The sequence below is a fragment of the Empidonax traillii genome, unplaced genomic scaffold, assembly GCF_003031625.1.
Source record: "Empidonax traillii isolate 1590-97213 ecotype Southwest subspecies unplaced genomic scaffold, ASM303162v1 scaffold1197:size200652, whole genome shotgun sequence".
Lineage (NCBI taxonomy): Eukaryota > Metazoa > Chordata > Aves > Passeriformes > Tyrannidae > Empidonax > Empidonax traillii.
In genome coordinates this window covers 63845-74385 of record NW_020956390.1, presented here as the reverse complement: position 1 = coordinate 74385, position 10541 = coordinate 63845, and the positions used below count along the sequence as shown (strand labels likewise).

General features: G+C 51.2%; 1 protein-coding gene across 1 annotated transcript in view; it reads left to right on the top strand.

Annotated features, from left to right (window-relative positions):
- Positions 1-6904: 6904 nt before the first annotated feature.
- The window catches only part of LOC114069126 (myotubularin-related protein 3-like), a gene marked incomplete at its 3' end in the record, with an annotated part of 67391 nt that continues 63754 nt past the window's right edge, over positions 6905-10541 (top strand). The window contains exons 1-2 of the mRNA XM_027905709.1: positions 6905-7004; positions 7590-7633. Of these exons, the coding sequence (XP_027761510.1) occupies positions 7618-7633 (16 nt within the window). The remainder of the gene's footprint in view (positions 7005-7589; positions 7634-10541) is intronic.

Here is a 10541-nt window from a genome sequence, read left to right as displayed (position 1 = left end):
CCTGTTCCCTGGGAGCAGAGCCTGAACCCCCCCAGCTCCCCCCTCCTGTCAGGGATTGCAGAGCCAGAAGGTCCCCCCTGAGCCTCCTTTTCTCCAGGCTGAGCCCCCCCAGCTCCCTCAGCCCCTCCTGCTGCTCCAGCCCCTTCCCAGCTCCGTTCCCTTCCCTGCACACGCTCCAGCCCCTCAGTGTCTCTCCTGGCTGAGGGGCCCAGAAGTGCCCCCAGGGCTGGAGGTGCCCCAGCAGTACCAGCGCAGGGTAACAATCACACTTCCCACAGCCACAAAGACAGAGGTGTCAGTGTTAAACTACTGACCTGATGGATCCTACAATAATTTATTAACTATTTTTTTGAATTTCCCATCATTCTCCAATTAACCTCTTCTAAGTCTATTTTCATCATGAAGCCTCATTGTAGAATATTTCTTATTTTGGTCACTAATGAAAGCCACCAGAGATGGTCCAAGGTACTCCTCAGTTGACTCCCTGTGTGGCACTGGGGCTGTGCCAGGAGACTGCAGGTACAGCCTGGGCAGGGGAATCGAGGAGTTGCTCAACTGTGGAGAGTTTAATGATGCAAGTTCCCGTGGGTGGGAACTCCCAGCACAGACCTGAGCCATTTACCAGCCTGTGTCTACAGGAAAGAATTAGCACTGAAAGAAATTCAGCTAAAACAATATCATCTTCTAATGACACTTGAAGCAGATCTTCTGATCCGACAGCTGCCTGGCCTCTCTCTGCCTGCTGTTTCTCTAATTATCCAACCTCAGGAGGAAGGTTCTTAAGTGCTTATTAAGAAAAATAGATATGCTTTATTATGAAAAGCACTTTTTTCAGGCAGCTTTGTTGCAGCAGCACAGCACATGATCCAGGTTAAAGTTGTGTCAGTTGGCTTTTCCAAAGAAAAGGCAGGTTCAGCACAAAACGCTTTCAACCTTTTATGTATTTTTAGCTCACGGGGTAAAAAATATCATGGGATGATTTGGGTGGGAAGGGACCTTAAAGCTCATCCCATTCCACCCCCTGCCACGGGCAGGGACACCTTCCACCAGCCCAGGTCGCTCCAAGCCCCGTCCAACCTGGCCTTGGACACTCCCAGGGATCCAGGGGCAGCCACAGCTTCTCTGGGCAACCTGGGCCAGGGCCTGCCCACCCTCACAGCCAACAAGTCCTTCCCAATCTCCCATCTCTCCCTGCCCTCTGGCAGTGGGAAGCCATTCCCTGTGTCCTGTCCCTCCATGCCTTGTCCCCAGTCCCTCTCCAGCTCTCCTGGAGCCCCTTTAGGCCCTGCAAGGGGCTCTCAGGTCTCCCTGGAGCCTTCTCTTCTCCAGGGGAACCTCCCCAGCTGTCCCAGCCTGGCTCCAGATGGGGAAATTATGAGTCCAACACGAATTCATATTCATCTAATAATTATCTCCTAGGGGTTTTTAGCTTTTTTTAAGAAAACAATAGAAGCATCCACAAACCAAGACCTCCAGACACCCTTCCCACACTGCACTGAATACTGATGACTTCAGCTTTTACTTCCAGGTATAGAAATTCCTTGCACAAACAAGGTGTCATCCATCACCCACAGGGCAATGCACACGAGCAGCACTGGTATGTCCAATACAAATTCAGGAATGCAGAGCCCTCCTGCCTTTCCCAGCTGGACATAGTCTGGCTTTGGCTGATCCAGACAGAGCTGGGCTGACACATCCTTGCGGAGCCAGGCTCAGCCATCTGTGCTTTTACCTGCAACCACTGTCCCCAAAGCCATTTGCATATTTGCTCTTCCACTGAACTCGAAGTCCTGAGTCCCCCAAATCTTTGTTGTTTGGGTAGTCCTGTGATAATCACCTTGATGTGCAGCCAAGGCAGCTTCCCTGCTGCTTCCCCTCAGCGCCGCGTCACTAATGACACGTCTTGTTTTAAAATGGGGTTATTCCCAGACCAAAAAAATCCTAAAATGAGACTGTTGCAAAATGTTCCGACCAAAATGATATGTGTGTAATAAAAATCTCATTATTTTCAAATTATTCATCTACTTGGCAAGGGAATGAGTCAGAGCATCTGCTTTGGGGCCCCGTCAGGAGGACTGGCAGTGGGCGGCTCTCACCTGCCACGTTTGAATCTGGGGTGTTCTGACCCCCATGTCACCTCCCCCCATTTGGATGGAACGAGCAGTGAGATAGCAGCTTGTTTGATGGGAGCAGGAGGGATGGAATCACCCACAAGACAAGGAATGCCACATAAATACAGTGGCCAGGGATGGGGCTGAACATTCTGCTCAGGAATTCTTAAAAAAAACCCAGAGGAGTAAAATGAGTAAAACCTCTAAGTAGGATAAAAGATGAGAAAACAAACAAGATAGGAGAGAAGGGATGAAGGGAGCTGCTTTTGGGTAGCAAACTGGGCAAAGGAGGCAGTTTGGAGTCCTGAGAAAGCAAACTGCCCTGTGTCCCATGATCTGACTGTTCTCACTGGATCAGGACTTGGTGTGCTGATTGTTTTTTTTAAGGCATATCTGAGCTTGCCATCAGTTTTTCATCATAACAGAAACAGCCTGCAAAGGCTGGGGGGGATGTTGGGGCCACGGGAGTGAAGTGTGTAAAGGTCACTGGATGGGAGCACGGGCAGGGAAGGGCCTGGCACACCTTTGGCTTTGCTGTTTCTTGCTGTCCCAGGCGTGGGACACCCCAGGATTGCAGCTCAGGTACAGGATGGGCTCCAGAGCTCTGGGAAGGACATCCCAGGGACTGGGGTGGGATGAGCCAGAACAGGATGCTCTCCACAACCACGTGCAGGTTTTAAATGTGTCCTTACCGAACTCAAGGGACATTTGGGTTGCAACTGCAGCCCGAGGAACGTCTTTCCACACCAGGTACCCCCTTTCTTTCCACAAGCAGCCAACTAGCGACTCAGTGGCTGTGCCTCAAAGAGTAAGAGAGGTTTGGGAAGGACTTGTTGGGCCTTTAGGGTCAGTTCTCAGCTGTTGGTGGCAACTGCATGAGGGTACAGCAGCCCTGGGAAGGATGACCCAGAGCCTCGGACTTGAGCTGCTGGAAGCTCTGGTGTTCTCATGTTTCAGCCCAGACTTCTCATGGCCATCGGATACTTGTTTGCTGGTGTCTGAACACCCCTGCTCTTAAGGGAGATGTGTTTACTGTTGTGTTTACTCCCTGAAGTTTCACAGAGAACACCCGTTTCCCTTCTCAGCAGTAAGGTTTTCTGGCTAAACAAATTATTTCAAGATCCTTATATAGCGGGGGGGAAACCAGGATTACTCTGTAATTACTTTCCGGTCACATTTTGTCTCCCTTGGTAAAAAGTGACCAGAGCTGCATGCATAATTCCAGAGAAGGTTGCAGCAGAGCTTCCTATAATGGCATTAACATTTCCCCTTGTCCTGGAAATATCTCAGTTGATCCATGCTTTTTGTCAGATCTGCTTCACACTGGGAGTTCACAGTCATCTGGAGATCAACAAATACACCCAGATTTTTCTCTTCTTCTGTCATTTCCAGCTGATGAGCTCCCAGCTTGCGGCAGAGATTCTTGTTAGCAATTCCCAAGGGCATGACCTTGTACTTTCCACTATTAAATTTCATCCCATTTCCAGTGTGCCAGCTCTCCGTGTTATCCAACTCTTCCAGCAATACAGCTATTCCCGCTGCTTGGCTGGCGCCTCCCAGCTTTGTGCCATCAGCAAATGCCATCAGCTCACTCCTACCTTTTGTTCCAAGGCCTGTCTGAAAAAGATTGTGCAAGATCAGGAGCCCATCCAGACATGCCTTGCTGGGCCAGGCTGTGATCTCTGGGATCCAGTGCTCCAGAGGGAAGCAAGGCTGGATAGAGAGAACAAGGGAATCCAGATACTTTCTGCTCACTCTTCCCTTTGCATCCACAGCTGGTGTAGATTTGGGGTGACTTCCCTACCTTTTCCATCTAGTTACATTTTATGGACCTGCTTTCTATTAATTTATTGAATCAATTAATAAATCCATAATATATTTTTTGTCTAAAAAACAACTATCAAAGGTATAATCTTAGTTAAATGCAATCAATCTTTAGTAAAGCTATGTCACATTTTTTACGTTACATTTTTACACTTATTTGTCTGGCCTCAACTGCTTTTTCCTTTATATTTAATTTTTTAAGCTTTTAATGTTCTTGAGGTCACGCTAACAGGTGTCTCAACGACTGGATTGCTTTACTTCCTCCTGCTTAAATCCAGCCAGTGCTTCAGGAGCTCCTCTGTAATTCATTACCACCCTCCAGCTGACAAATTAAAAACTGTACTGGATGAGTGAGGATACATTCCAGGTCCGTCAGGACTCTGGGTTTGGGAACACCTCATTCCCTGAGCTGTCAGGTTCTTACAGGCCTTGCTCTCCCTTTGGTTCCAGTAATTCCCATTTCCACAAAACAATCCTCATTAGCTGTCATCCTTCATCCTGATCATCATAGGAAATATGGGCAAAAGTCATTTAAATGGGGCCATTTATTAAAAAATAGACTGGAACATAAGGAGTGGAGAGGATCAGGACACAAGACATGGAATGTCTCCATGTGACCACATTGGTAAAGATGAAATATATAAATAAGCAGCTGGAAGTGCCCAGCTTTTCCTGTCCCAGGGATGGCACTGCAGGAGATCCCCCTCCTTGGAAACCAGCAGAGGAACCCAGCAGGTCCTGCTGTGCAGCAGCCCCGGGTGTCCAGGATCCAGCTCCATGAAGTAGGTCACATTTGATCTCCCTCCAGGCACACTCAGAAAGGCAACATTTAACAGGGACTTCTCAAAATTCATATTTTGCTTGCTAATGCTGTCAACACACATCCTTTTCAGATTCAGCTGTACTGGCTCAACACATTTTCGTTGCTTTTGGGTGCAAACAGGCCAGGAATCCTGTTTTTCCCTTCAGTTACCTGTATCTCTTCCAAAGTTCTGCTGAAGGTACATATTGACATTCAGATCACATTTGCATTCAGATGATGGCTTGTTGTTGGGAAAAAAAAATTTCTTCAGAGAGTCTGATTACCTTCTTTTCAAACATTGGCTGTGCCTGACCAAGGGAGCAGAACCAGAACACAGCTCACTGCGTGGCTCATATCTGAGTGTGAAGACACGGGATCCTGTATTTTGCATTGTTCTCTCTGAACATTAATGCTCCTTCCAGCTTAGACACGACCTAATGACAGACTGAAGTCCATCTGTTACAATGACTAGGCTTGGACTCAGAGGGAGAGTCCTGGGGATAATTTAGGAGTGCATTTTATAGCCACTTGCAAGCATTTCATTTCAGATCAAGGTGAACACGAGGAGCGGGTGGAAATCTCTGGCAGAAGTACAACCTGACCTACATACGGTATTGTAAATTAAAGATATGTATAAAAATAAAACATTAATGATCCCTCACAGTTGCAACAAAACCCAGATATAAATCTTGCTGCTGGAAAGGAGCTTCATTGCACAAGGCTTAGAGTAAAGGCTTCATTTTGGAACTGGTGACACTCCTGCCGCCTCCGACAGTGGTGCCGCTCTCCTCTCCAGCTTTCTTGTGTTTTCTGTAGCTTAATGCTCACAGGCCTTTTGCTTTATCACTTGTGTCTCAGTTTCCATGTGTTTTTTGGCAGTCCTGCCTTGTGCTGGCTCCCTGTTCCCCATTACCTCATGCTTTAGGAGCTGTGGGCTGTGGAGGGTGGCTCGGACAGCGCGTGTCCCGGTGGTGTGGGGCCACACGTGTCCTACAGCTGAGCTGGGTGGCACCAAAGCAACGCAGGAAAACATCAGCCTGAAGATCTTGTGCACCAGAACGGCTTTTATACTCAGATAGGGTGTTTCTCCAGGGGTTTTAGAGGATCCTAAGGAGGAGGGATGGCAGTGGGTGCTGCAGGGTGTGGGTACACCTCGGATCTCAGAGCTACTCGGCCCCCCTCAGCACCCACCTACACTATTACCTGTCTCACAGGTTGGGTGCCAAACCTTCTCCTGAGACAACAACGTGACGTGGTGCAGGTGACACAGGAATGTGTCTGGGTGGGTTTGGAATGTCTCCAGAGAAGGAGACTCCATGACCTCCCTGGGCAGCTCTGCCACCTTCCACGGAAAGAAGTTCTTCCCATGTTGAGGTGGAACTTCTAGTGTTTTAGTTTATGGCCATTGCTCCTCATCCTGTCACTTGGCACCACTGAAAAGAGTCTGGCACCATCCTCTGGACACCCCTTGGAGATACTTATATGCATTGATGAGATGTCCTCTCAGTCTTCTCTGGACTAACCAGGCTGAGCTCCCACAGTCTCTCCTCATCAGGGACATGCTCCAGTCCCTTCATCATCCCTGCGGCCCTGCCTTTCACCAGGGGCTGAGGGAGGGCAGGCACCTCCTGAGGGTACGGGGAGCGCTGAGCCGAGCGGGGCTGTGACATTTCATATCAGACAAATGTTTTCACTGTTCGGGAGCTCAGACACTGGAATGGGCCGCCAGGGAGGTGGTGGCATCACCATCCATGGAACTGTTGGAGAGGTGTTTGGATCTGGCGCTGGGTGATGTGGTTTAGGGGTTACGATGGCCGTGCCGGGGTGACGGTTGGACTGGATGATCTTCAGGGTCTCCTTCAACCTTGCTGATTCGGCAATTTCCCCGATTCTATGATTTCCGTAATTCTGCGGTTCCACGATTCTGTAGTTCCGTGATTCTGTAATTTTTCAATTCTGCGACTCCGTAGTTTTATGATTCTGTGATTCTATAATTCTGCTAGTCTATATTTCTGTGACTCTGTGATTCCCCGATTCCCGGACTCCCCCAGCGGGGCCGTTCCCCCCCCCGCTCCCTCATGGCCGAGGGCGGGAGCGGCGCGCGGGCCCCTCCCCGCGGGGGGCGGGCTGAGGAGGGAGGAGGCCGCGCGGCCGCCATGTTGTTGTGCCCGTGAGGCGGCGGCGGCCCCGAGCCCGCAGCGACCCCGGCCCCGGCAGGACGCCGCGCCCCGGACGGGCGGGGGCTCCGCGCCATGCCCTGCCCCGCGGTAAGAACCCACCGGCGTGCCCGGTGTCCCACGGCGTGGAGGGCCGACCCGGCGCGGGGCCTGGCGGAGCGCGGCCGCGCTGTCACTGAGGGCCGCACACGCCCCCTCGGCCGCGGGTGCGGGGCCGCCACGGAGCCCTCAGCCCCGCTCCGCTCGGCCCGGCCGGGGGCAGCGGCGGGAGGCGGCTCGGCGGCCTCCTGTGGCCGGCCGGGCCGGCCCGTTCGCGGCGGGGCTCGGGCGGCGGGGCCGGGCAGCTCCCGCTGCCCGTTGGGCCTCGCGCGGCGCCGCCGCCCCCGTGCCCGGCCCGGGGGGTGCCGGGGGTGCCCGGTCCCCTTGGGGGTGCCCGGGGTTGGTGGGTCCCCCCTGGGGTGGCCGGTCCCCGCGAGCCCGCCGGGATCGCCCCGTGCCGTTGGCAACCGCCGGCCCCTGCCGGGCTCCGCGGGCCGCCGTGTGCCGGCTCCGCTCGCCTGCCCTTGTGCGCGGGGCCGCGTTCCCGTGCCTTTTAGACGTGGGGCTCGTTAAGGCTTTTTACCGGCATGCTGTTGCGGCTGTAATTGCGTCTCTTCCCCCTGTTCCTCTTAACAGTCCTGTTCTTTCACTGGGATCTGAGCAGATGTTGCCCTTTCTTGGTAAGTGCTTTGCCCCCCAACGTGGAGCTTAAGTGTGCGCATTGAAGTTGTTCCCGCTCTTGTTGGTTCTTATAGAGAATGTTTTTTTTTTTATCAGCAGATGAGACCTGGTGTTTCTTCACATCTCTGCACAGGAAATTGATTTCTTTCCTTTCCGTGCACACTTCCCTCGCTGGGGGAAGGTTGGGTGTGAGCTTGTAACTCTTGCAGGCTTCAAGTGTTATGGGTTCTTTCCTGTGTGCTTCACCTGTTTGTTTGGTTGTGTGATGTAGCCGTGTCAGTAAGGCTTTCTTTTAGAAGAAAAGAGCTTCTCTAGTGAATCACGTCAGGCAGTGCTGAGTGTGGAGGTGCAGCTTGGCTTTCTGGTGAACATAAAGGCACGTTTAGATTCCTTGGTGAGTCCACTGGGAAGGGACAGAGCGTGACGGAGGGAGCTGTGACAGGTTCCTTGTAGTACCTGTCACGCTCTGAGCCGTAGATAAAGAGCTGCCTTTTGTCTGTAACTAAAGCACGTGGTATTTGAAAATGAACTTTTTTGGTGGAGGTGAAGGAGTTTTTATGAAGGAGTGCTTGTGAACTCCGGGGGGAGGAGGCTGACATCTGATACCGGCTTTGCTTCAGCTGTTACTGATCGCTGTGGTTTGGGAGATAGAAGTGGTGCTTTCTTTCCTTGCACAGGAAACACTGAGCTGTAAGTGTTGAAACTTTGTGCAGATAAGCGAAGGCGGGGCACGAGGGTCTAAAATGCTTCAGTGACAAGTGTTTCTGTGCCTGCTTTGGAGCTTGGGGAGGGGACAAAGGGGCACAGTGATGTTGACCAAACCATGTTGGTTTTTGAGTGACTGCACTAAAAAGTGCTCGTCCTACTTCACTTTGTAGGAGTGATATATAGAGGGCCAAGCTGAGTTCTCTCGCTGGCAGTGCTGTAGGTGCCTATCTAGGATGCTGTTAATATTCATTACATTAACTGCACTAGCAATTATTAAAATATCACTGTTAACCTGCTTAAGTAACCTGCCATGCAACCCACTAATGATACCGCGGAGGTGGAGTAGGTCAGCTTGATAAGCTCTCATTGTGTTTTATTTATTTTTTACATAAAAACAGCCATCTGCAGCTGGAGGAGACAGAAATGGAGCATGCCCAGGCTTCTGAAATAGAGGATACAATATTTTATCTCAGATCTCAATCCACCTACGTGCAGCCCAGGATGGTGGAGAGAAGTATGTTGTCAGCTTTCAGGAGTAGGAGGAACAGGGCTGTGCAGTGCTTTGCTGGCAATTAACCTGGAAAAAAGGAGTAACTTAAGGAGAAGGGGATCCTTGGGCTGCTGGAGTAACGGGCAAGTCTGCTGTAGCCAGGAAGAGGAATTGTCTCCATGGAGTGACTCGGAGCAGCTGGGTTAGCATCCAGCACAGAGTTCAAGATCCCTTCACCTGCAGAGATCAAAAGGCTGTGACGGCTGTTCCTGCCCTGGTGGCTTCCTACTGGGAAGTGTAACTGGATATAAGGAGATAGGACTCTTGTACTTGGTATCAGCGGTGCCTTCCAGAGCACGTGACTCCAAATAGTGCATTAGAGCTTATCAAATGCTATGAACTAGAATGAAACGTCCAGATACTTCCACATGCACTTGTTTCATAGTAGCTTTCGCTGGCTGAGTCAAAGTAATGTCACGTTTCCTTCAGAATAACCTTTGAGGTACTGAAATGTCTGAGGCAGAACGTGCAACTGTTGTGCATTTGTCTCTAGCCCGGGTAGCTGGTGGTGTTAAAGAGCTGCCTGTTAGATCCCATATGGGTTTGAAACTCTGAGAAATGAGCTTCGTGACTTGTGATTCCACCCCCCTTCTCGATACCGGTGCCTTAACTTCCCAGTGCTGTCAGGAAAACTTCAGGAATGTGCCCAGCACTCAGTTCCTGCTGTGATTCCTGTGAATTACTGAATTGTTGAAATCATTTCTTTCTTCATAATGCTTCCAGATTGCAGGCTGACCGAGTGGCTTGCATGGAAGACCTCAAAGAGGAGCTGGTGGTAATTCAGGAATTTGAAATGCTGAGCTCCTGGTGCTTTACGGCTTCTCCCTTGGACGGTGCAGGGTTGCTGTGTCTGGACTGGTGCATCGACTTGCGTATGTGTCAGCTGCTTGTGGGATGGGCAGAGGTCACAAACCACAGCCTCCTTTGGTGTGACCTGTCCTTACTCGGAGTGTGTTTCTCAGCAGAACAGCCAGAACTCTGCCCTTGCTTTGGGGGGAGCAGCTGAGAAGCTCTGACAGAGTAGACTCTGTGCCATACAATCTAGTGGTGAACTAGAGCACGAGTACCTGTTCTTCCCCTCACCTGATGAGTACTTTGTGGTGGTGGGGTGAGGGAGGTGAACCCCAGCTGGCTGCAGTGATTCCAGGGAGTAGCAGCAGGGAAGAAATGTGCGTGGTCTCGTTGCAAGCAGCGGTATCTCTCACCTTTAGTTTGTTCTGAGGTGTCAGGTTGTGCTGCTGTGAGCCAGGGGTGCTCTGCTCTCCTCCAGCGAGTGCCAATGTGCAGCTGGAAGTGAGGCTTGGACCTGCAGAGCCGAGCAGAGGGAGCTGGGGGGGGAGGGCAAACAGGCAGCTTTCTAGAATGTTCATTGGCATGGGGAAGCTGCTTCTGGAGTCACTGATGTCCAGCAAAAAGCAGCGTTTGCAGCGGCTTCACTTACAGCACAGTTGCTGATTTCTAGCTTTGGTTCGTTGTCTGAAGCTTGGGATCTTAATGTGAAGCTGGGAAAGCAGCAGTTGGTTGGACACCGGAATGTGGCTGCAGGTTAAGCTGGTCACTGGAAATGTGCTCTCTAGGGCTTTCTGGGGGCAACTGGGCATTTCAGAGGTTTTGTTCCTCCTCGTGGGTGGGACAACAGACCTTATGGG